At 34.7% G+C, this 27,097-nt stretch overlaps 1 protein-coding gene across 4 annotated transcripts in view; it reads right to left on the bottom strand.

The window, feature by feature from the left end:
• The window catches only part of FSTL5 (follistatin like 5), a 618,951-nt gene that overhangs the window by 86,821 nt on the left and 505,033 nt on the right, over positions 1 to 27,097 (bottom strand). For 2 of the 4 annotated variants that reach the window (XM_080673147.1, XM_080673148.1), the window contains exons 11-12: positions 8,896 to 8,922; positions 493 to 611 (exon numbers count right to left, since the gene is read on the bottom strand). In XM_080673147.1, coding sequence (XP_080529273.1) covers positions 493 to 611; positions 8,896 to 8,922 — 146 coding nt within the window. The remainder of the gene's footprint in view (positions 1 to 492; positions 612 to 8,895; positions 8,923 to 27,097) is intronic. The other 2 variants (XM_080673149.1, XM_080673150.1) reach the window with 1 other exon arrangement.

Genomic DNA, 27,097 nt, shown 5'->3' with positions numbered 1-27,097 from the left:
TATATGTAATTATATAAGGTACACATAAATAAGTAAATTGATATTTCTGACATAATTCTAAATTATTCATTTCATTGAGATCTTAGGAAAAAATGAGATGAAGAGTAAAAGGGAACCTAGATTTATAAAGCAATGACTATAACCCAGTTTCTCACTGGATTATATCTATTTTCTTCCATTTTGTCAAAGTTAACATTGTCTCCCAAAATGAGAGATGTTCTAAATTAAAGAGCAGGTGAAGTTATGTTACATTCAATGTTGGTATTTCGCTCCTATCACCTTTATTTTAATTACAAATAAATAATTGGGAATATATAATATATTATTTTTTCTTAAATATAAAACCTGCATTAATAACAGCCAATATCATAATTTTAATATTTTCCTCCCAACACATCTCATATATGTCTATATTTCATTGTATTTTCAAAATATAATTCTACTTAACAAAACTTCTACCTAAAAATGCAAAGAAATTATTAAAATACTTGCCTGAAATCCAAGGAGCCTTTCACTAGGCTTAATGTGCCTCTGAAATTCACACTCTATGGGTTGTATCACTTTGATTCCATCTTCATAAAAAACATAGAACATGTTTCCAATTCCCAGACCTTATAAATAAAAACACATTCAAAAGCTCAAATGAAATTATTAGAAAACTTTACAACCAATACTCAGTGCCCCTCATATTGCTGACAGATCAATCTGCAAAGTCATGTAATGTTAGTAAAGCAAACCCTGTGTGACCTTCACCGAATTCCCAAGCAACTTTGTGACATTAGGCAGACATTCTACTTTATTCTCCCCAGTCTGCAATTCAGTTGCTTTCTGTAATACAACTCAATAATTTTTTAAAAAATATATTTTATTGATTTTTTACAGAGAGGAAGGAAGAGGGATAGAGAGTTAGAAACATCGATGAGAGAGAAACATCGATCAGCTGCCTCTTGCACACCTCCTACTGGGGATGTGCCCGCAACCAAGTTACGTGCCCTTGACCGGAATCGAACCTGGGACCTTTCAGTCCGCAGGCTGACGCTCTATCCACTGAGCCAAACCGGTTTTGGCACAACTCAATAATTTTTAAAATATATTTAGAATAATTATAAATGAAAATAATAAACTCTGATACATAATGTCTGATACCTTCTCTAGTTAATTTAGTTAAGGGAAAAAAGTACCTTTGAAGAATTCTATTTATCCTAGTACTTTTATTAGAATTCCCTAGTGAAAATAAAATTGCATTCTTTGTAGGAATTTAATTTATATACCAATTTTTAAAAACGAAAAGAATAAGACTGAGATTTCAGAAAATAAACAAATTTTTATAAATATAATCCTACATAGAGGTTTTATATGTCATTTTTTTATACTAGCAGTGTTTGAGACCTATTTCTATACTTTAAAACTTGAATTAATTTGAGGTTTTATTTTATCTTATTTTTTTATATATATTTTATTGATTTTTTACAGAGAGGAAGGGAGAGGGATAGAGAGTTAGAAACATCGATGAGAGAGAAACATCAATCTGCTGCTTCCTGCACACCTCCTACTGGGGATGTGCCCGCAACCAAGGTACATGTCCTTGACCGGAATCGAACCTGGGACCCTTCAGTCCCTAGGCCGATGCTTTATCCACTGAGCCAAACTGGTCAGGGCTAATTTGAGGTTTTAGAAAAAACTTCAGTGTACTAAGCATACTTTTATTTTTTTCACACTACAGATTTAAGTGTGTGGCATGTTAGATTTTGTATCACTTTATAAATCCAAACCTAACCAGTGCAGGACACTACAATGAAATACCGGAATGCAGGTGGGGTTACCTGAGGCCTGCACCTGGGAGCTTCTGCCTATTCCTGCACACCTGCTCTCTTTGTTTCCTCTGCTTCTGCCTTTTCCCACATGTCCAGACCTAACTGCATGTAGTCCTTCCTTTCCAGATCCTCAGCTGAGTAGCTTCCTTTCCCAGCTGTATTGGGTTCCATAATCATCTTTGTTCAGTCTAATTACACCTTACATGACTCAGTGATAGAGTATGTTCTTTGAAAAGCCAAACCACTGTTGCTTAAAATACTTAAAATCTAAAAACATCTATAAAGAGAAAGGTACTTTATTTAAGTACAAAAAGTTCCTCAGCATTTTTATTTCAATTGAGAATATCTGCAAGGTCTATTAAGTCAAGCCTGAGGATCACAATAAAGGTGTATTAATTTATAAAATTGTTTGTTTGTTGATCTCAAGACATATTTATTCTTATTAAGTGTTCTTAGTTTTAAAGAGTCACCAATTCTGTCCATCTATCACATGTCCACCTATTATTATAATTTAGAGGAAAATGTATTCAAACATAATTATGACTTTGTCATGGTGTTTATAATTGTCTTTTGGCACATGAAATTATTTCTATCTAGTCATAGCTATACATTTTAAATGACTCCAGATTGTTTTGACACATCTTTATTGTTTTATAAATATCTTACACTACTTATATTTTAATACGTGCAATCTTTATCAGGTAATTAAACATTTTAAGTCCTGAGAGTACTACATTATGATGGGACAGTCCTAAATAGCAGAAGAGGCAAGAACTAAATTCAAGTCATATTTTAATATATATATATAACTTAGTAGCTGTCAGCTATTCTTTGTAATTATAGTTGTGCATAAAAGACTATAAATTCCAAGCCCAATGAATAAAATTTTAAAAAGTCAGTTTTAATGTAAAAAATGTTTATTTGTATTAGTAAGCTTCCAGTGAACATTAACCTAAGGTTGATGGGTGCTATATATCAACGATGACTATCAATTTAGTATTAATTGTTGTTGAAACCTATAAACATAACCAAGTAGTAATGTGGTGTCTGCTGGTCAGATGTCAGTTACATACTATATTCAATGATTATTACAAAGCCCATGACTTTTTTTAATTAGTTTTTAAAATGTATCTTTATTGTTGAAAGTATTACAGATGTCCTCTCTCCCCCTCCTCTCAATAATCCCCTCCATCCCGCTCCCACTCCCTCCTCAGGCCTTCACTGTACTAGCATCTATGTTCATGGATTATGGGCCCCAGAACATTTTGGAATGAACATGACTCTGCCCTCCTTCAGCTGCTGCAAAATTGTACTCCACAATCAGGAATGAGAAGATGATTGAACCTGACACTACTCTATGCCCAGTTTGTTTGTAAACTTTCTTGGAAAACTTCCTGCCCTTTCTTATTACTTTACCATATTCTGTAACAATACAATCAGTGGGATTCCACTTTATTCTTGCATTGATGAAATTTCTGAGCTGTATTTTGCTCTAAAACCCACTTAATCCATCCAAATCACCCTTCCATTCTGAGAGACTATTTTCTTTCTTTTTAAAATATGAATTACACATCAGCATTTTTACCAAGCATAAACTACTTTTTAGGTTATTGAAGAAACACAGACATCATTATGTAAGGTTTAGTTTGTTTTTGCATTTTATTGTTTTCAGTGAAATGTAATTCCTTAGTGAGTATAAAATTGTTATGCAACAAAATGCCATATATAAGTATATTACTAAAAATAATAATTGTAAAGTGAACAACTATGTATCAATTACTCTGCCTTGGAATAAAACTTTACCTATATCGTTTAGAGTCATCTTTGAGTCCCTCCCTTCCTCCCCACAAGAGGTCTATTTTTGCCATTATTTTTTTGCTAGACATATTTTGTTCATAAAATGTTTTATTTAGTATTTAGCAGAATTTATAATATGAATATATAATGCAGACGTGTTTCTTTTTAAATTTGCTGCTATAATATTGTACATATGTACATTTATTATGAATATAGTGGAACAGAACAATATAAATTACCTAATGATGGAGATGTTGCTAACTGAAGACAAATTCAGATTTTCATTTGGGGTATTCATTAGATTTATTTGTAAAGTAGCAATAACATATTTGCATATATTCACTATAATTATAAGTTTCTATGTTCTAACCTTCCTTCCTTCCTTCCTTCCTTCCTTCCTTCCTTCCTTCCTTCCTTCCTTCCTTCCTTCCTCCCTCCCTCCCTCCCTCCCTCCCTCCCTCCCTCCCTCCCTCCCTCCCTCCCTCTCTCTCTCTCTCTCTCTCTTTCTTTCTTTCTTTCTTTCTTTCTTTCTTTCGAGAGGGGATGGGAGAATGTAACAGATAGATCAACTCCGTTCTCTGGATTCAGGCAGCTCTAAGGCAAACCATAGTTATAAAACCACCTGTCGGTTGTGCTATTCAGTCATGGGGTGGAGTTAATCAGTCATGTCACAATTACCTGGTCTTAGAATTTGAAGATAATAACTATACTTATATCATAAAGTTGTTGTAAGAATGTAATGAGATGGAGAAATTAAAACATTTAGCAGAGTTGTAAGAATGTAATGAGATGGAGAAATTAAAACATTTAGCAGAGTGACTGACACATAGTAAGATTTCAAGAAACAAAAACTATCACTATTTTTTATAACTGACATCATCTCTTATTTGAAACATTAGTGGGGGGAAAAGCAAAGGGTGAAATGTACATAACCTGAATATGATTACTGTCCTCATGGTTTCCTCAAATCTATACTGTGAGATATACTGCTAAATTTCAGTTTTCCATGATGTTAAATTATGAGAATCCATGAGCTGCTAAAAGTTCAAATTTATTTTCTTTGAGCAGGTCTCAAAGTTGATCCTTTCAGTGGGTCTACAAAGTTAAAGCTGTTTTTATAATAATACTAAGATGTCATTTGTGGGGTTTTTTTTGGTGTGTGTTTTTCTCTCAGTCTCCCAAATCAGATTCTCCCAGAAGCAGAGTGTACTTCTGAATAGGCTACAAGACACATGATGTCCCAATAATTCACTGCAGAAGTAGATATAGGAAGCTAGCATTTACTATTCAATCAGACACTTAAAAGATTTGAAAAATGAGTCCCCTCATTGTTTTCTAAAAATATAGCTTTAAAAATAATGTGCTATTTATGGCTACAGGTAATGGGCTTATTATAATTACTTTTATTAATTAATAAATACCCACTTAAACTTTTTCTGTTTTAAGTTCTAATATGGTAAACATAAGTGGATGAAAATAACCCACATAGACATAAGTTTATGTGTTCTCAGTCATGCTGGAAAGTGTAACAGGGTCCTGAGTCCCAAGGAGTTTGATAACCATGTAGGTTTTAATTACAATTCTCTCCTCATTACGGCTTTTTATTGTAGGTATATTACAAAAGTTTTTGACTCCCGTGAAAGCTTCATGGCTCTAGTCACAGCAAAGATTGGGAACATGTACAGGCCGTTTTTCTTTTCCTTTTTCCATCCCCTGGTGAAGTCAGACATATGTGCTTTGTCTTTCACAGGTCGATTGTTAATCTAATAGAGTACTGTGCTCTAGAATGTAATCCATATTTGTTGGTTCCTTGTGAGCTTTCTTTTTGCTTTGTTATTCTTTCTATACAGAAAGAGGACATAAGCAAGAATTACCTGCAGTCTCATAAGAAAGCATTATTTTCCAGGGGATTTTCTAATCAATAATGTGTCTATAAATACATGGAATAGAGAAAAAATGGGTGTAATGTGCATTCCTGTCTCAATACTTTGAGGACAGCTGCTCAATAATGATAGTGTATTGTGATAATACAAGTATGTTATTTATTATATATAGAAAATATTTTTTAAAATTTATACCAACAATAAAATTTGGTTAATTTCTGATTACTGGATGAATATTTAAGTCAACAGCAAAGGAGATTATGTGGTGTTAATTGCCCTTCTCTGACTTAATTTTACATTAGCATTTAAGTTATAGTCAAGAGCAAATTATAATTCTACAATGCAGTGAGAACTTGTGATTATTGCCTTCCTTTGACTTAAATTTACATTACTTTAGAATATAAATTATAGTCAATATTAATCTTTTCACATTCAAATTATCCTAAACTTACTTATCTTTTTTTTGACATATAGAATTCTTTTTTTTAGATAAAGAAAAATATAGGCAAGAATAGATTGTACACAATTGCATTTCTCACATTGATAACTAGGCAGAGGTAAACTTATGATTCATGAATGCTTCTACATTTCTGTTTTAGAGCTAAAAATCTTTTCACACACACAGTAGTATCCCAGCATACCACCTCAATAAGATCCTTATATTATGTTCATTTAAAATAAGACTGACTCTTTCATTCTTCCTATAAAGTTTTTTTAAAAATATATTTTATTTATTTATTTATTTATTTATTTATTTATTTTTTTACAGAGAGGAAGGGAGAGAGAATTAGAAACATCGATGAGAAACATCCATCAGCTGCCTCCTGCACGCCCCCTACTGGGGATGTGCCTGCAACCAGCAACCAAGGTACATGCCCTTGACTGGCATCGAACCTGGGACCCTTCAGTCTGCAGGCCGACACTCTCCAGCCTTGGGCAAACTACGGCCCGCGGGCCGGATCCGGCTGTTCTATCCGGTTCTCTTGCTCTCCCCTCCGCTCCTTTACTTTGAATTTATATTAGTTCACACAAACACTCCATCCATGCTTTTGTTCCAGCCCTCCAGTCCAGTTTAAGAACCCATTGTGGCCCTCGAGTCAAAAAGTTTGCCCACCCCTGCCTGAGCCAAACCAGTTAGGGTTGGCTCAGTGGATAGAGCCTATAAAGTTTTGAGGAATGATTGTGTCAAGCTATTTATTGGGCAACATTAATCTAGGAAGTAGGTGCCATCTGACACACACACACACACACACACACACATATAGAGTGTATATATATATATATATATATATATATATATATATATACTAGAGGCCCAATACAAGGGGCTCAGCCCTAGCAGCCACGGCTTTGTCTGGAAGGTCATTAGGCTGTCTAGTCCAATTAACATATTACACTTTTATTATATGTTAATATAATACATGTGTGTATTATATATATGAGTGATATTATCTCAAACCACTCCTTTTGAGTCATTATACAATTCCCTGAACTTCCCAAGGTTTGCTGAAAAACTGAATGCAAATCTACATGATTAACTTCACATGTAATGATTATCCTAACAAAGGTTCTAAGATAATATAGTATTTGTTTGCTAAATAATTACTATTAGTTGAAATCATGTATATAATTATATATATATGTACATATATATATATATATATATATATATGCATGCATGTATGTGTACATACAAAAGGATAGATACCTCTTGTCCCAAAACTATCAGAATAAAATTTTAATAGATTAAAAATAGTTTCAAATAATAAATCTCAATGTGATGTTAAGTGATATAGAGGTCTCTAATACTTTGGGGGTAGCTTGAAGAATGCTATTATATTATCACTAAAGGCCCATGCACGAAATTCATGCAAGAGTAGGCCTTCCTTCCCCCGGCTGCCGGCACCAGCTTCCCTCTGGCACCCGGGACCCGGCCTTCCCTCGCAGCCCCGGCTTCGTCTGGAAGGTTGTCCAGTCTAATTAGCATATTACACCTTTATTATTATATATTGCAAATTAATAATTATTATAAGCAAATAATGTTCATGGTGGTTATTAAACAAAATCAATTTTTAAGGCATAATTGTTTCCCATACTTTAAATTTTACATATCAAAGATTCACTAGGAGAATTCCAACTCTATTTCAAGTACTGTTAGATAAATTTGGCTCAGTGAGGTAAAATAGCTCATCCAATTTTTCCCAGCAATTAACAAGAAAGGCCATATCTATAGCACCTGATTTCCAATTCCTTAAGTAATATTCCTTCCATTATAATGATTAAATAAAATAAATTTTTAAAATGCTCGGAGAAATATTTGTTTAATCTCAAGAGCAAAGATAATACAAAGACATGTTATCCAACAGATATGTCAATGATAATTTCAATTATAATTGAATTTGTACATTCAAATGTGAAACATCTAAGTGGAATGAATTAAGAGGGTATAGTTACACCAGAACCTCCTTAGTTATCTAGCCCTTAAAGGAGATTATATAAGTTATTTAAGGAACAACAAATACCAAAGGGAAAAAAGGAGGGAGGTGGCATCCTTCATCTTTGAGAACAAAATTGAAATGAATAAATTCCAAAAATTACTTGAATATTATGATTAATGGCCTTCAAAGGTAGCAATGTCTCCCACTCATGTGGGAAGCTGTAATTGGGGAAGAGAAAGTTTGCTTTGGATGGACTGTGAAGACAATAATTTGTGCCATTGTTTACCTGGAGTGTAATGATGGTATAGATATTTTTCTCCTTAGAATGTAATTAAAACACATTGATGGGCTATTTGAGTACCTGGTCTAACACTTTCCAGCCTTTGTGATTAAGTAAAAAATAATAATAATGAATGACAGTAGATACCATTTATTGAATGTGAATTATATTTAAAAAACTGATAACAATACTATGAGTATTAATAAATATCCTTATTTTTGAAATAAGAATATTATTGCATAAAAAGGTCCTAGTAATGTAGAGTGAATTTGAATCCAGGTCCTTCAAGTTTATAACCCATTTTGTTAAATAATTTATTACATTCCTTAGATAAGGCAACTGTTTTTATATTTGTTCTTTTCCTAACTTAATGAGGGCTTATTATGTAAATTATGTTTAACTAAAGATTCTTTTATTTTTTAACTTAATTTTATACTCTTAAAAGTATTTCAATATATTGTAATTTAATTTCCTGGCTGTATATCAATTATCAATTATGATTCAAGCTGATGAGTGGTATTAATATATTTAATGGTAGAGGTTTACACAAAAATGTTGAAATATAATCAAATAAAAATATTGGCTCAAAATAAAAACCGGTTATTAAAACTGATAGTCAACATATATACTAAAAGATTAGGCAAAATAATCACAACAATATAAGAAATAATAGAATTTAGTACCTTCTTCTCTCCATAATATGTTAGCTACTGCAGCATGTTAAAAAGAAAGAGAAGGAAAAATGAGTAAAGAGAGCTTCAGTTGCACAGTAATGCAAATAACTATTAAGGAGGTCACAATCTCTGAGACAGAGCATGTACATAAAAATAGTGAAGTGAATTCAACAAACTACTTTAAAATGAACAAAACAGTAAAAATGCTGGGAATAATTAACAATGTTCCATTCATTTCTTGAAATAGCCTATTCTTCTTTGGCATAAAGATTTTGTTAATAAACAAAGAACATTTTATGCATCATTGAAAAGAATGGAATTTTTAAGTTAACTGTATTGAAATACAGCTTTAGAATAAGCATTGACAGTTAAACTATTTGTTTATTTGACAGTATCATTAAAAGTTACTAACTGAAAAAGTTATATTTTTATAATTCTCAATATTCCTGAGTAAGATTTTTTATAAATATAGGCTTTTGAACACAAAAGTTGCTTATTTTTTAAGTAAATATATGTTTTCACTCTTTAAACAAGACAGAATTATATATATATATATATATATGTGTGTGTGTGTGTGTGTGTGTGTGTGTGTGTGTGTGTATGTATATATATCTGGCATATTTCAATGCAAAGTAAAAGTTTATATTAACTTGTTTCTAGACAATATGTTTATTAAATACTAGAAGCCCAGCGTGCACGAAATCATGCGTGGTTAGGGTCCCTAGGCCTAGCCTGGCCTCCGTCCCATGGCCTCTGCTGTCCTGCGACGCTACATGAAGCTCCCCGCCTCCCGATGCTCCGCGATGCTCGTGGCCCCTCCACTGCTCTGCAAGGCTCTCCGGCTGCTCAACTGCTCCGTGAAGCTGCTGAAGCTGCTGCAGAACTGCGAATCTTGCTGCTGGATGCTCCGCGAAACTCCCCTCGCCCTGCCGCTACTCAGCGAGGCTCCCCCGCCTAGTGACTGCTTTGTGAAACTTGCTGCTGCGTGGGTGACTGCTCCGCTAAGCTCAAGGCCACCCCGCAAAGCAGCCCGCCACTGCTGCTCAACAGTCCCCAGTCCTGCCCCACCGCCAGCCCCGCCTCATGGTGAGCGGCTCGGGGGCTGGGGGAGAGGGGGGACCGAGAGGTGCTCCATGCACTTCATGGTGACCGGTCGCCCGTTTGGTCGTGACGCCACCTAGCTCTTTATATATATTAGGATGGTACAGCACTAAATCAGTAGAGAGTTAAAATAGTAAGATAGAAATAAAGAGATAATACCAATAGAAATATTCTCAAGGAAATGTCTGCCTGCCTTACTAATTCAAAGTTATCCAATTTCTATGTTTTCAAAGCAAAATAATATAAGTAACAAGAAAGTATAACTAACAGGAAAACCTCATACACATATAATTACTCCCTGAATATTTTAACCATATTAAAGAATAATCATTTTTTTTTTTTTAAATAACTGAATACCCATGGTGGATGTCCAGCACTCCTAGCTGGAGGCTGAAGGACCAAGCATTCAGTTTTCAGCACCTGTTATATATGTTTTTAAATAAATTTTTGTAGAGTGAGCATTTTTTTGTGATTTTGGGTGTTCTTAATTCCTTAAGAATATTTATTCAAACATGTACACATGATCTGTATATCTCCTCAGGGCTTTTATGGTGCTGTTCTTGTTGCTTAGGGTGTGCTTGGCATGTATATGAAAATAATAGATCTATTTGCAAGGAGAGGACATAGGCCTGTGAAAGGAGAGAGCCATGCTAACAAATAATTATGACCATGTGATAAGTCCAATCAAAGAAACAAATACCAGGCTCAGTGGCTAGGGACAGGACAGAATGATTATCTCTAGGGATAGAGGTTGGGTAGCAAAGGGAGGGACAGCTTCATTGGGTTGGTGATATTCAAGAAAGATAATGTCATCCAAGATCAGAAGAAGAATGTGGAGGTCAGGGACCATGGCTACAGACATTTGAGGTATATCAACAGACCACATCATAATACAGCTAGAGAAATTTGAATAATTGAATATAGTTGGAAGGCAAAACTGATAGGAGCTGAGGCCACAGTATTTGCCCATGATAAAATCATGAAAGTCTTGTACACAATGTCAAGGAGATAAACTTCTCTTCCGTAGGCTCAGGAAAGGTTGAGCCATGATTCACTTACTATTTTTCTAGTTTATAAGAACGGTATCTAGACATATGATCACTCATGTCTCCATCCATTCACTTAGTATTGAGTGAAGGCCTAGCATGTGCCAGATATTGTATTCAATACACAGATTAGAACAGACCCAGCTCTGTGCTAATAGAGCATCTATTTTAGTTAAGGAGGGGAAAGTGAACTAAATCATGGTAGGAAAAAAACTGCAAATTCAATGTGTTATAAAAGAGAGAAGCAGTCATTGGAATGTTTTGAACAGTTGGATTAGACGTAGTCTAATCTGAGACTGGAGGAAAGTTCCTTAATGATAATGCTGAAGGTGACATCTAAAAGATGAATAAGAGCAAACTGAGTGAGAATTTTAGATACATAATTTATCGATATGGGCAAAAGCATGCACAAACCCTAGTAGTATATCAAAGCACTGCTATTTTAAAGGACTAAGAACTTAAAAATAAGGATGGTTTATTTTTAAGATAAACAATCACTTATGAGAAAGTACCAAAAAGTACAGGGTTTGTGATATTAACATTAGAGAAGATAAAATTAAAGGCACTACATATTGAACTTAAAATTATATAAATCAAATACATAGCAATATAATATGAAGCAGAAACTATTAGGACTGGATACAACATTGATAAAGCCACAGCCACATTCTGCTTTTTTTATTCTTCACTCTTAATGTTTGGAAAATGAAGAAAAAAGGACAAAGTTTCAATAATATAATTTTAAGATTGAATTAATATTTTTATAATGAGTACTGGACTATACAAACAGAAAGTATTTTCTTTTCAAGATGTCTTGAAAGATTTTCAAGAGTGGCCACAAAGTACATTAGAAAACAAAAAGTCTCTATTCTGTATGTATATGCCAATAAGCGTTAATAGCTTAGATATTCTCAGACAACAATAGAGAAAATATAAAAACATGTTTAAATCCAAAAATGTCTTCAATAAATTAAATATTTAAAAAATAAAATGTAATCACAATTTGTATAAACTACAAAAATAGTAATTCAACACGTGGGCCCAAAGAGTTTTAGCCAGAAGATAAGGTATAGACTTAACTGATAAGCAAGATAGATAGATGGATAGATAGATAGATGATAGATAGATAGATGATAGATAGATAGGTGATAGGTAGATAAGAGGAGAAGAATGAACAGAGGGAGAGAGGAAAGGCAGAAGGAAGGAATACCTGTAGCTGTAATGATTTTAAATTAATACAGACATTTTTACTAATAATTTTGATAATCTGGATTTCATAACAAAATCTGAGGAAATATATCTAAATTGAACATAAAGCATAAAATTGAATAAAAATAAGCATGGTACTTAAAATAATAGATCTATTTGCAAGGAGAAGACATAGGCCTGTGAAAGGAGAGAGCCATGCTAACAAATAATTATGACCATGTGATAAGTCCAATCAAAGAATAATCTAAGCATAGAGGCAGAGATTATATTAGTATCGTGAATGAGCATATTGGATGTTTGATTTCTTTTGTATCAATTCAACAAGCCCAGATAAGCCAAGACCTTGCTCTTCCCAGATTCTTTCCTCTTTCCCTCCCTACTCCAGCACCACTTGAAACCTTTCTTTCCTACACAAGGTAAACCCCAAATGTGGAATCAGGTTACAACAGTACACACTTTCTGTCATACCAAAGAAATCAATATAACCATTTTTATGAATAAAAGTAATTATCAATAAAAGGAATGTTATTTTATTTGGACAGCTATTTACATATGGGAATGGTTTTGTTTGTCATATTAATTTATCCTTCATACACTATAAACAGCTACCTATAATAAATTCAGGGTTCATAATGCCACCTTTATGCTAAAAAACACATAATGTATATAAAAATGTGTGTGTGTGTGCACGCATGCGTGTGTGTATGTGTTAGTATATGAGCTCAAAGTCCTTAGCATAGCATAGATGTCTCTCATGATATGCCTGTGCTATATTAAATTCACATTTCAAACATCAAGTCATTTAGAATCTCTTAGTCTTTACTCTTATGTAAAAACTGACAGTTATATCCTTAGCAGAATTATTCACCTAATTTCTTTCTAGTTTTTCTTTAAACCAGCTTAGATTTTTGTCTATTGCTAGCCTGTGTAGAACCAAGAGTTGGGCTTACTGACTTTTTTCTCTACATATGGAATCCTGTGAAACACGAATGCATTCCTTAATATACCATAAATAAATTTTCTGTTCCAAAAGCTTTTATTTGTAATTAGAAAATAAAAACCTCACAGTTACTGACCCCCCCAGTAATTTAGTACTTATTCATTACAGCTGAAATGTCAAATTCTTTCTGAAGATAACATATGCCTTATAATGAAAATGTGGTTCCATGGAGATGCCTGGACACTAGTAACAGAATCTTTATTAATGTTTTTTAATAAATTGCCTTATTTTATCTATTGTAGACTTGATATTATATTCAACGTGATAAATTTCCTATTAGATATGCTATCTATGTAGAAATACACATGGAGAATTGAACATCATATAAGCAACAGCAATAAGAGAGTTCACTACATAGCAGCATGCTATAGTACTGAACAGTTACTAGTGTTTTCCTTAGCTACTCATGTGTAAACTGCTTGGTTTTTCAACTAAATAAGGTTTTTGCTTGTCATCTTCCTCTGAAAGTGTAATGTTTTCAGCAGTGCAAAACATTTTTTTATACTACATTTATCTGAGGATAACATTTCAGCTACATGTCTTATTGACTGCTTCTCCTTTGGATTTGAGAAATTGACAACGTTAGAAGACAAACGAAAAAGAATGACATTTAAAAAATGTAGGTAAAATTTAATGTAACTGAAAAAAATTTATGGTTAATGTTAGGGCAGTTGAAATTTCTTTGAATGTACATGTGGAGAATGAAGTGAGATATTTAAAACACACTATTTTTAGGGTGGAAAGCTATGTAATGTATGTCAAGTACATTGCCTGCCATATGCCAAATTCAAAACCACTTTTAAGTCAAACTGTCACTCTTTTGGCACTAATTGAAGAAATTGTCCTCTGTGACTACACAGGTTTCCAAACTAGTGTTTCACATTAGCTGATTAGGCTATAGTGTCTAACTTGCACTAGGGCATACAACCTAGAAACTGGCCAGAAATATATGGTTTAATTTCTATCTATATATATAAAAGCCTAAGTGACCGTTGCAACTGAATGGATGACCAAATAGGCTGCATGGGGTGACCAGGCCGGCAGGGGGTTCAGTGAGGTGCAACCAAATGACCGAACAGCAGGCTGCATGGGGTGACCAGTCCCGTGGGGGGGGGGGGGCAGTTAGAGGCAATCAGGCAGGCAGGCAGGTGAGCAGTTAGGATCCAGTGGTCCTGGATTGTGAGAGGGATGTCTGACTACTGGTTTAGGCCCGATCCGCAAGATCGGGTCCCGGATTGGAGAGGGTGCAGGCTGGGCTGAGTGGACCCCTCTCCCCACTGCCCCTGTGCATGAATTTTGTGCACCACATTCTAGTAAAGTGATAGATGGGATAATAAGGCACTTTGGTGAGGGTGGGGATGGCTTGAATCAAGAAATCATGTTAGAAAAGAAAAAGCACAGAGAACAAGAATTGTAGAAATGCATGGGTAAAGGCACCATGGTGTAGAGTCAGGGCTATGATAATTGGTGATAACATACAGAAGGACTCAAGAAGACATGAAAGGCAGGAAGGGACTATAAAACCCACAGGAGAGGTGACAGGGTCAGCAGTTGTCTGACTACGTAATGTCAGGTTCTGCGTTCTGAATGTGGACACATCACTGACTGCTCCACGTTGCCAGTGTAACATTCGCATCAATTCTAAAATGACCTATACTTAACCATATAGAGTCTACTCCTGGTCACCAAACAAGTCTGATCGAAGCCAACACAACATAAGGATTGTTGCCATGTCAACCAATGAAAGCCAGCATGCCAAACAAGTAAAAACTATATCCATCATTTGCTCAAATGCCAAACTAAGTGAGCATATTATCTGCAGTGGCTGTTGCATGAAGCGTAAAAAATTATCTCCAACTTAGTGGCTTAAAACAATAAAAAGCATCTATGGTCTTGTGGGGTGGGGTGGCTGGGCGGGTTCTGATTTGGGGGATCTCATAGAGCTCTGGGCATCTGAAGGCTTGTTGTGGCTGGAAGATCCACTTCCAAGGGGCCTCACTTATATGCTGGCAACTTGGTGCTGGCCTTTGGCAGGAAGTTTCAGTTCTTAACTCATGGCATTTCCCCCAAACCTGCTTAAACATCCACACATACTGGCGATTGGCTTCTCCCACAATGAATGTTCCAAGAGAGCAAGGCAGAAGCCATAAGGCCCTTGATGACCTGGCTTCAGAAGTCATATACCTCCACCTTCACCCCACCTTCTATGTGACAGATATCTGAGCTATTTCAATGCAGGAAGATACTATAAGGGTGTGGATAACAGGAGAGGAGGAGGATCTTTAGGACCATCTTGGACACCACACCATATTGGCATTAACAGACTGCTTAGGAAGCAAACATAGTGTTAAGAAAATGTCTCCAGCTAACATACTCCTAGTCAGACTGCCAATACCTAAGATTCTCTTAATACAAAAATCCTAAGCCCACTTGATAGTTCTTCACACAAATGATTGACTGTGGCTTTAACATGACAAACAATAAACAGGGAATTATTATTACTTTTAAATATATTTTTATTAATATCAGAGAGGAAGGGAGAGGGAGAGAGACATCAATGATGAGAGAGAATCATTGATTGGCTGCCTCCTGCACATCCCACAATGGGGATTGAGCATGCAACATAGGCATGTGACCTGACTGGGAATCGAACCAGGACCTCCTGATTTATAGGTGGATGTTGAGCCATGCCAGCCGGTCTAGACAAGACATTACTAAATAATTGCTATTAATGGGCTAAATAGGGGAAAACTTTGCCTTCTAACTCATTCAGATGCCTTACCATTTTAAGTAGATAGCAAGCAAAGGTACTTACTCTTTTGTTTTAACTCCCTCATCTAGAAAATATACCACAGGGTTCATTTAAGAATTAAAAAATAAAAATGATTATAACATATTTTAAGTAGTATTTGGCACAGAATAAATTTATAAATGAATCTTAGCTATGTAATTTTTATAAAAGGCTACCATTCTTAATTTTTATTATTCCTCTCGTATTCTGAACTTCTCACTATTTAATATATATTTAAATATATATTTAATATATTTATATTACATGGAATGTTAACATGAATATAATGATATTTAAATATAGTATAAAATAAAATATATCTAATATTTGAAGAAATTGACTAGAGCTCATCATTAAGATAAAGATTGTTAGAAAAATATTTTGTGAGGTAAATTGCAAATTATAATTACAAGCCTTAAGTGCATTAAATATCCTGATACTTAAGGCATTCTGGGTAAACATACAGCTTATAATTCAGTTAAGTCTGTTTATCTTTTTTTAAAATATACTTTTATTGATTTCAGAGAGGATGGTAGAGGGAGAGAAAGATAGAAACATCAGTGATGAAAGAGAATCATTGTTTGGCTGCCTCCTGCTCGCCTCCTTCTGGGGATCGAACCCGTAACCTGGGCATGTGCCCTTGACTGGAATTGAACCTGGGACCCTTCAGTCCACAGGCTTATGTTCTATCCACTGAGCCAAACCAGCAAGGGCTAGTCTGTTTATCTTTAAAGAAATTGCAAAACAGACTAATAATGGGGAAAAAAAGGATCTCACACCTAAACAGGAAAATCACTGCAGTAGGCCATCACCACAGTACCTGAAATTTCTAGTAGTCACAAGAATAAAAGGGAAGTACTGGGTTTTTACACTGTCCAGGGAAGTAGCCCTGTGGAAAATGACATAATGTGTCTAAAAGAATTTCACTCTAAGTTAACAGGGCTTAACTTCTTCTTAGAACGTATTTCTAAAGAGAATACTTGAATTAAAACATACATATTAGATAGTAGGAGAATTTTATGAGCATTCAATGAGTTAACATTTTTATATTGCTTAAAACAGTGCCTGGCACAAACATAAATCTGTGTATGTACACATATGTTTACATATGTGTACACACATGTTTTTGAAAAAAAAAGTTTGCTAAATAAAAACATATCTTCAAGTTCAGAACTTTATATTGTAAATCAAATATGAAGCAATTTGCAGCAATAATATGTGCTATATCCCTTCTTTTAATGAAAAAAAAATAAAATATTTGAGTACACAGTGTTGAGGAACAGACGGATACTAAACATGTTCCTTCAGTCAAATGCTAGAAGCCTCAACAGGCCAATGGCAAGTTCTGCAGTCAAATTGAATCTGCCTTTTATAAGGCTTCAAGTGTTTACAATGTGCTGATTAAAGTGAATTCCGTCTTGATTTTGATTTGCTGTTAGGCACAAGAAGCACCAGCCTTGGCCCCCTGTTACAAAATGTAAAAACTGATATTCTCAATGTGTTAAATCCCCATCCCATATCGGGAAGGTCGTGTGTAATTGGATTAAAGGGATGACTGACATGTTCTCCCCCAAAGTCCTGTATATTTAGCTCCTGTACAGTTTCAGGACAGAGATCCCAGACATCTGGGTTATGAAGTAATCATTTTCATGTCAAGCTAATAATAACTTTCATAAAAGAATTTCAGTTTATTCATGAAAGAACTTGCAAACTTAAGTTAGAAAGTACCCCGATGGTCCCAGGAGGACCAGTTAACTGGATCCTGCACATCTGATTTGTTCACTGACTCATCCTGTTGAGGAGGATTATTTTGCACCGGCCAACTCAACTTCAGCCTGAGGCCTCTCTTACTGTATTTTTCCTGGGATAGGTTTACTTCTTTCTTATTTAATTATGAAAGCAGTACTTACTAAAAAAAAAAAGTCCCCCTTTTTTGCTTACAATGGCACAGAAGGAATGGCAGGCTCTGCTTAAAATGACATAATAAATCCTGTTTTGCTGTCAACTCTTCATGATATTGTCACTTATTAATTTATGTTTTCCTAAAATTCTTGAGTGGTGTGTTTCTAGTTATTAGAATTTACCAACCTGTTTTAAAAATATCTTTCAGCTGAAGTAAGTGCAAATCATGGTGTTTTGAAAAGCATACATTAGGAATCAGTCCAAGAGTATATTTCAAGAAGAAGGAAAATACAATTAAACTGGAAAAATGTCTCAAGTCATCCACAGATCTTTTTTTTTTTTCTGTAATAACTAACATGCTTCTTACTTTGCTCCATTAAAACTCCTGGTCATAATACTATCCACCTTTAAATCTCTAATATTTCAGGAACCTAAAGCCTTCTCTGTGGAGACATTGTCATTACTACTTTTGAATACCTATAAATGAGGTTGTAAAACACAGTTCTTTCTCATCATGTTAGAAAGGAAAATTCAAGCAGGAATAAGTGACATCAAATGTCTAAGACTAGGTAAAGAAGGAAATAAGATGTCCTACCACTACATAATAAAATTAGGAATTTGGAGTTCTGCCCATATTATTTTAACATATATATTCTTCTTTATTTGAAACATTAATGCTACTACTGGGAGCTGAATCACTACTTTAAATTATTGCAATGGAGAAACAAATGTGGAACATCATGAATGGAATAAACTTCTCTGGTCTCCTCTAGTTTTATCTGTCCCCTCTCTCCTTCTTTCCTATCCTACCTGACACAATACAGATTCTGTGTTAATAAGAGAGAACAATGCCAGCTGCTCTTCTTCCCTCCATTGTCAACACTGAAAAAAGGGCAGAACAAAAAACAGGCATCGATGATACTCTAGCTGGAGCAGCTGCAGTTACTGGCACAGAGAAAAAGTGGATGGGGTCAAAGATGCTCAGCAGAGAAGTGACAGGAAGAGCAAAGAAACTAGGCCAAGTAGCAGAGTGTAGCCAACCGTAGTTGGAGTAAGAGGAACATTGGCATGGAAATGTGTGAGCATTTTTAGCTGGAGCCTTCTGATATCATGGACTCCACACACATGTAAACCTTAATGACTGCTCACTCTTGAATATAAAATACCTCAACCCTAAAATAGTTTGCTATTAAATATAAATATAAAACATCTAATTTGTAACTCTTGACTAGTCCCATATCTAGCATAGGGTACTATCACTTTTACACTTTTTTTAAATTCTTTTTATTTTTTTTAGATAGAGAAAGGAAGGGAGAGGGAGAGAGAAAAACATTGAACTGCTGCCTCCTGAACGCTCCCGGCAACCCTGGCATGTGCCCTGCCTGGGAATGGAACCGGCAACCTTTTGGTGCACAGGATGATGCTGAACCAACTAAACCACACCAGCTGGGGCTACATCATTTTTACTCGTTGTTCAATATTTAAAAAACATTAAAGTTAATAACTGCTGACCCAGAATAATAATAATAATAATAATGCTAATTAGAACAAACACTTATTCATCCTTCATTATGTGCTAGACACTGTCACAAATATTTTAGAGCATTAGATATATTAAAATTACATTTCTACAAATGTCTCTAATTGAGTTAATTTTTATTTTAGTTTAATCTAAAAGAGCAAAATAAAGCAAGTACGTGTTAAAAATATAAGTGGCTAATTAAGTAATCTGGAGTAAAATAATATTCTAAAAATAAATTGATGAGCCAAGCTTCCACTTGTTTCAATATCACACAGAATGTTTTTAGATTAGGATCTGTAGCCAGAATTGTCTGTCTGGCCAACATTGTACCAATTGTATAGACTGCATGAGGTAAAGGTTGCTCAGAGGGCCGCAAAGAAATGAAGTTGACGATAGATAATTTTGCATCTATCATTATATATTTTTGTTGTTGTTGTTTTTTACTTAACATTGTATTATTAGCATTTTTTCTTTTTTCTTTTTTTTGTTATTTAAAGTATTACAAATAGTAGTACATATGTCTCCTTTTGTTTTTTTCCCCATTGACCTCTCCCTGGCCTCCCCTACCCCCCAGTACATGCCTTTACCTGCGCCCCCCGTGTCTTGTATCCATTGGTTATGCTTATATGCATGCGTACAAGTCCTTCGGTTGATCTCTTACAGCCCCCCTTCAACCTCCCCTGCCTTCCCGCTGTAGTTTGACAGTCTGTTCAATGCTTCTTTGCCTCTGTATCTATTTTTTCCCCATTTTATATTTATTATTATAGATAGAGGATACAGTTTTCTTCATAGCAGTTCAAACAGACTGATTAACCAAGTAACACCATCTTTTGGGAAGTGTTATTATGGCAAACTAGTGGTCCGGTACATGAAATTCGTGCACGGGGGTTAGGGGGGTGGTTCCTCAGCCCAGCCTGCACCCTCTCCAAACTGGGACCCCATGAGGGATGTCCAACTGCCCTCTCATAATACAGGACTGCTGGCTCCCAACCACTCACCTGCCTGCCTGCCTGATTGCCCCTAACCACTTCTGTCTGCCAGCCTGATCAACCCCTAACCACTCCCCTGCCAGCCTAACTGACACCTAACTGCTCCCCTGCCTGCCTGATTGCCCCTAACTGCCCTCCCCTGCCGGCCTGGTTGCCCCCAACAGCCCTCCCATGCCAGCCTGGTTGCCCCTAACAGCCCTTCCCTGCTGGCCTGATTGCCCCCAACTGCCCTCCCCTGCAGGCTTGGTCACCCCTAACTGCCCTCCCCTGCAGGCTTGATCGCCCCCAACTGCCCTCCCTTGCAGGCCTGGTCCTCCCAACTGCCCTCCCCTGCCAGCCATCTTGTGGTGGCCATCTTATGTCCACATGCGGGCAGCCATCTTGTGTGTTGGAGAGATGGTCAATTTGCATATTACCTCTTTATTATATAAGATAGCTTTTCAAAAGCTGGGTAAGGGAAGATAATACAACTTCACATTGAATGGTCACACTAATTGTGTTCCAGAAACATGGTGCAATTATTTTTCACTATATGTATTCCATTTTGAGATTAAATGGTAAACATACAAGACTATTTGATGGTTATTCAAACTTGGTTAATTCTCCCCAGGTAATTAAAAAACAAACAACTGACAAAAACAGAACAAAAACTACACCTCAAATGCCTTCTACTGGTATACGTTAGCAATGAAATCTAGAAAAAAAATGCTTATTGTGATATCTGTAGAATAAACACCCTATATAATGAATATGTAGACACTTTATCTTTGTAGGAATATGGCATCTAAATCACTCCTAATTTGACTTTTTCTATTCATGCATGTCAAGGCCTCCCTTCATCTAGTTCTCTCCAACAATTCATTCTTATCATATATTGCAAGATCCCAGCAAATATTTTCTGGTTATATATTACATAAAGTCAGTGAATTCTACCACGGACTTGATGAGTCTTCCCTGGGTTTGTAATACTTTTACTAAGTCTCTAGGTATGGAATTATGAATACATCCACCAAATATCATCTTGAAAGTCATCACTTCAATAAAGACTATGCAACTCAGTTGGAATTTGATGTTTCTGTGTCTGCAATCTTATCACGCGTGGCTTGTATGTCTATTACAATTATTTTCTTCTACCATGTATTATGGTTGTCCTTTTCGAACTATACTGAACTATAGCCTATCTGGAAGGCAGAATTTTCTGATTCAGTGCTATTCATATGCTAGCAACATGGTTTGTGTTTGTTCTTTCCTCAATAAATATTTAATCAGTGAAAGCACAAATGAGCAAACTATTGTTCCCTGTAGATTTTTTGCTCTCCTTACAATGAAAACTCTTATTCACTTTATAAATTTTGTAAATTCCTTTTTCTAATAGACAAGAAACAAATAGATAAATTTGGAGTAATACTGATATGGTATTCAGGCACTTGGGAAAGTAGCTAGCTTCACACAGATTTAACTATATAAATCAAATTACAGCCATTGTAAAAAGTATTTAAATTAAATTAGTTTGGTTGCCATGGAGATATGAAAGTAATTAAAAAGTAATTATAAATTATAGCAAAATATTAAGTACATGGCAGGTTCTTCCTAAATAATTATATGGCAATTCGGTGTTTCTCTGCTACCTCTGATTGCTGGTTTGCACAGCAAAGACAAAAATCAACTCTAATACATAATACCAAAGTGTTTTTCCAAAGGGTGGTGAACTGACATTCCTACTAGCAATGTATAATGATTCCTTTTTTTCCCAAATATCTTCAAGTCTCAGTGTTATACAGCTTTTTAATTGTTGGTATTCTTGTGGATGTGAAATGGCATTTTCTAAGTTTCATAGAGATTTTATACTTAGCACCTTCAGTCTCTAAGCTTATTTAGTCCTCATGCCTGAAGTAATATAAAACAATATCATCATCACTTGCCTAATTTTATCAAAGTAAATTAGGCAAATTGGCAGTGTGTGATATGAGAGGAGGATAGTAACATGCTCCTAAAGGTAAATAATGCCTTGCAGACAAAATGTAGGCCATAAGTCAAAATAAAAACTCTGAGTCTTGTTTTGCTTTGTAGGCAATAGAGATACCTAATTTATTATGATTAAGTTCAATGACATTCAGATCACATGGCAACTTGTTAGATAACAAGGCTTTACTATTGTGCAAAAGTGGCATTGTCTTAGGGATAGATCTATTTAATGATATTGAAAGGGTGTTATTTAAATATATAGTCTTCAGATACAGAAATCATGAGGCAGATAATTTCAGTGTGTTCTGGGTGAAGAGATGAAAAAATTTATGGAATAAGTTACTTCGCAGCATGTGACAATGTCATTGACCAAATTGAGAGCATGAATATAGGAATTTATATAAATAATGAAAGCTCATAAAATAATAAATGCTTATCAAGCATGGTTAATCTTGACATGACTCTGATTATCCTAAGTACATTTTATTTCATAATAAGCTTATGAATGTGTAAATGTTTGTGACAAGTATTAATTTTGTTTTGTTTCTTGCTTTACAAAAGTAATGTGAATTGTTCACTCAGATTTAAAATGCTCTATTGAATAATATTCAGCAAATTTTAAATAAAAATTAACCATATTTTTCATTTATTAATTTATTTCAGTTTTCCTCAAATATTTGTTTTTATTTGGTTCTTTTTTATTCTAGCACTTAGCTCATAATCATCAGGATGAAAATTTCACCCTGGCTGTGATGTCTACACCTTATCTGTAATTATGTATTTTCCTTGTTATTAATTATTCTCTCTCACATTGGGTGAGTGTAAAAATTTTTAATCAATGACTGCTGTATTTGACTTCACCTGTGCCTTTTTATAGGTGATGCTATTAATTGATTTATGTTATCTTTTTAGCCTCTGTAAACATTAAGGTCCTACTTACATAATATTAAATCGATATAATTGCTCCTTTGAAATAAGTATTTTCTCCATTTTTTAAGAAAATAGTAAATAAAGACTAGAGAAGTTAATTACTTTGTCTCTATTACCAAAATATATTATTCTATTTACAAAATGGGTTATAACATATTCAAAATGCCTTTATATGTAAAAGGGCCATGTTTGAATCTGTTTTAAGACCCTTTCCTCTACTTCTAAAACAGGCAAATACTTCTGAAGCATTTATATATCATTTGAAATATTAAAGTATGAATGGCTACATTTTAGCATATTTCTAAATCCCTGTATTGTGAATTGCACTCATTGCATTTTTATAATGGTTATTAATTTATATGAGAACAATATAATTTGTTCATTCAGTAATCTTTAAAAATATATATTTTTATTGATTTCAGAGAGGAAGGGATAGGGAGAGAGATATAGAAACATCAATGATGAGAGAGAGCCCTAACAGGTTTGGCTCAGTGGATAGAGCGTCGGCCTGTGGACTGAAGGGTCCTAGATTTGATTCCTGTCAAGGGCACGTACCTTGGTTGCGAGCACATCCCCAGTAGGGGGTGTGCAGGAGGCAGCTGATTGATGTTTCTCTCTCATCGATGTTTCTAACTCTCTATCCCTCTCCCTTCCTCTCTGTAAAAACAATCAATAAAATGTATTTTAAAAAAATGTTGAGAGAGAATCACTGATCAGAAGCCTCCTGCATGCCTCATACTGGGCATCGAGCCCACCACCTGGCATGTGCTCTTGATCAGAATTGAACCATGACCTTCTGGTTAATAGGTTGATGCTCAATCATTGAGCCACACTGACCAGGCCATTCAGTAATCTTTTTGTAGAGCTTAACAAATTGAAATACTCTTTTAAAGACTCTTACAATTTTTATTTCATAATAGTCAAATGATATTAATGTATTTAAGTTAATCCTTAAGTAAGAATTTTTGTAATAGCCCAGTATTTCCAAATATAATGCTGCCAGTGACAATGATAAAAAGAAAAGTTTTATATATTAGTATAATATATTCAGACATTAAATTCCAATGTTAGCAAGAAGCTAGATTAATCATATTCCTTACTAAAAATCTAGCAAGATGTGATATAATCTGTGCTCAGTGCTTAATGCAGCCAGTAGCTTAAAAGCTTTCAATAGCATCCTATATACATACCACTTTTTCATTTACCTTAATCCTGAAGATGAATTACTATCATCTGGGAATTGACTCCCCTTGGGAATGGAAATTTATTAAGCTCTTATGCTACATGCAAGATGTTTTCAAATAAGTAATGTTTACTCTTAAAACACCTTACATTTTTCTTATCACCTTCCCCTACTACCTGTCACAAGTATCACACAATTCCCTATGGCCTATTTCTACTTTTTTTTTTACATTTAAATCCTCCCTGTATATCACTCCATTAAACCTTAGTTATCACACCCTATCTCTAATGTAACTGTAGAAGTATAGTATTTTGAAGCACTTTTTTGTAGTTCAATTTATCACATGAGAAAACTTCCAGTAAAGTCTGTTGACAAAGCTGGGTACTGTAACTCAAGGTTTTCCAATTCAAAGATTAGGATACAAGCAAAACATAAACTCCTTAGCCATATGATGCCTTGCATGAATGGTCCACTCAGTAGTATCATATAGCTGAAAAATGTAGTAAGAAAAAATGTGATTGATATTACCATGATGCTCTATTAAGTAGAAAACAGCTGCATGATTACTCCCAAGCTGTAGCTAAGCAGTATAAGTCTGTGTTGTGCCATTTAGCCCAAAAGTTGTAAATCTTTCTCCATTTTTATTGCTATCTACATTGAATTCAATAGCTTTCTTCTTTGAATCTTTGAAAAGAAAACAGAAGAGAAGCATGTTACACAGATTATTAAAAATATTATAGGCCCTGGCCAGTGTGGCTCAGTTGGTTGAAAGTCAAAGGTTCATTACCCTGTCAGGGGCACATGCCCAGGTTGTGGGCTAGATCCCCAGTAGGGGGCAAATATAGTTTTGCTTTGACTCTATGACAAAAGTGGTCTCTGACAAAACAAAATTGTCCTTAATATTAAATATCTTAATAGCTACATTTTAAAAAGGTATACTATATTCTAATCAGCTGAGTCCATTTTTTAAATGTGAAGAGAAATAATATTTTATACTTGTTATATAATCACAGATTCCCATTTATCTTCATATTTACGTCTACCTCTATTGTTTATCTCTACACTTATATCTCTCTCTATATGTATACATATATACAATGTATATATGTTATTCATGTTCAAAAATCTTTGATTTCTAACAAATTACTTGATTCTCTAGGCATTTTAAAAAAGATTTTTGCCAATATTTCTAGCAAGAAATAAGTAATTATTTTCAGAAAATAAGCATGAATAGAGGAAGAGCTACTTTATGTTTTGCACTATGGTGAGTGCTTTATAATATCTGCACTGAAATCCCTTAGTGAGTTTTATTTCACATTACAGATAAGAAATTTAAGCTCAGAGAGGTTATGTAATAGCTCCAAACCACCAGACTATTATGTGGTAGAACAATAATTCTAACTCAGATCTTACTCCGAAGTTCATGCTCTTCTAATAAACCACTCTGCTTTTTTAGAAATACTATCCCATCACTATTAAAATGAAAAAAGAACTGTGAGATTATTTTTCATGAACATGGACAAGTCAATAAAATTTCAATATGTACAAATAAGAAGAGTAAAGTCATCATTGATTGGTCTGTGACTGTTTTCTTTAGCTTTTAAAAATAATGTCTGTCAAAATACATATGTGCCCTGTATAATTAATATTGATCTTTGTCCACAAAATTACTAGAAGAGAGCCCAGAGCAATCCTTAAAATGTGAGTTATAATAGACCACCATTTTCCCTAATAATATCTCTACCTGATTTTGGTTTTGTTTTTGCTATATAGAACTCTGACAGCTTACTAAGAACTAGTAAGCTATTCAAGAGAAACTGTCTTCTACTACATAGATATTCTAATATTTTCAGTTAATTTTCCTGTGTAGCTACTAATACTCTACTCACTTGGAGTACTTGTTATTATCCTTGTTCTAATTATGTGCATACATTTCTAAAAATGGGCACTTTCATATCAACAGCCAAATATATATGTTCTTATTAACCAGTGTAGCAAATTTGTGAATAAAAAGTTAAAAACTAAAGGCCTTTTTAAAATGAGAAATAAATTTGCTATTTGAAAGAAACTGTATTTGCAGGCCTATAAAATGTTAGAATATGAAAAAGAATTTGTAATGTTTGAGACTTCTGAGTTACAAATAAAATCTGTTAATTTCATAATCAAGACCTATGTCAGTGGTCGGCAAACTCATTAGTCAACAGAGCCAAATATCAACAGTACAACGATTGAAATTTCTTTGAGAGCAAAATTTTTTAAACTTAAACTTCTTCTAATGCTACTTCTTCAAAATAGACTCACCCAGGCTGTGGTATTTTGTGGAAGAGCCACACTCAAGGGGCCAAAGAATCGCATGTGGCTCGCGAGCCGCAGTTTGCTGACCATGGACCTATGTCATGAAGATTTTTCCATATATTATTTTAGTAGGAGTTTTATAGATTTGGGCATTATGTTATTTTTTGTGTATGTTGTAGGATAGTTATTATGAAAATAGCAAAAGATAAAAGTCATGGCTTGGTTGTAGAGAAACTGGAACCTTTGCACTCTGTTGGTGGGAATATAAAATGGTGCAG

The sequence above is a fragment of the Plecotus auritus genome, assembly GCF_963455305.1.
Source record: "Plecotus auritus genome assembly, chromosome: 6".
NCBI lineage: Eukaryota > Metazoa > Chordata > Mammalia > Chiroptera > Vespertilionidae > Plecotus > Plecotus auritus.
This window is presented reverse-complemented; position numbering and strand designations above follow the sequence as displayed.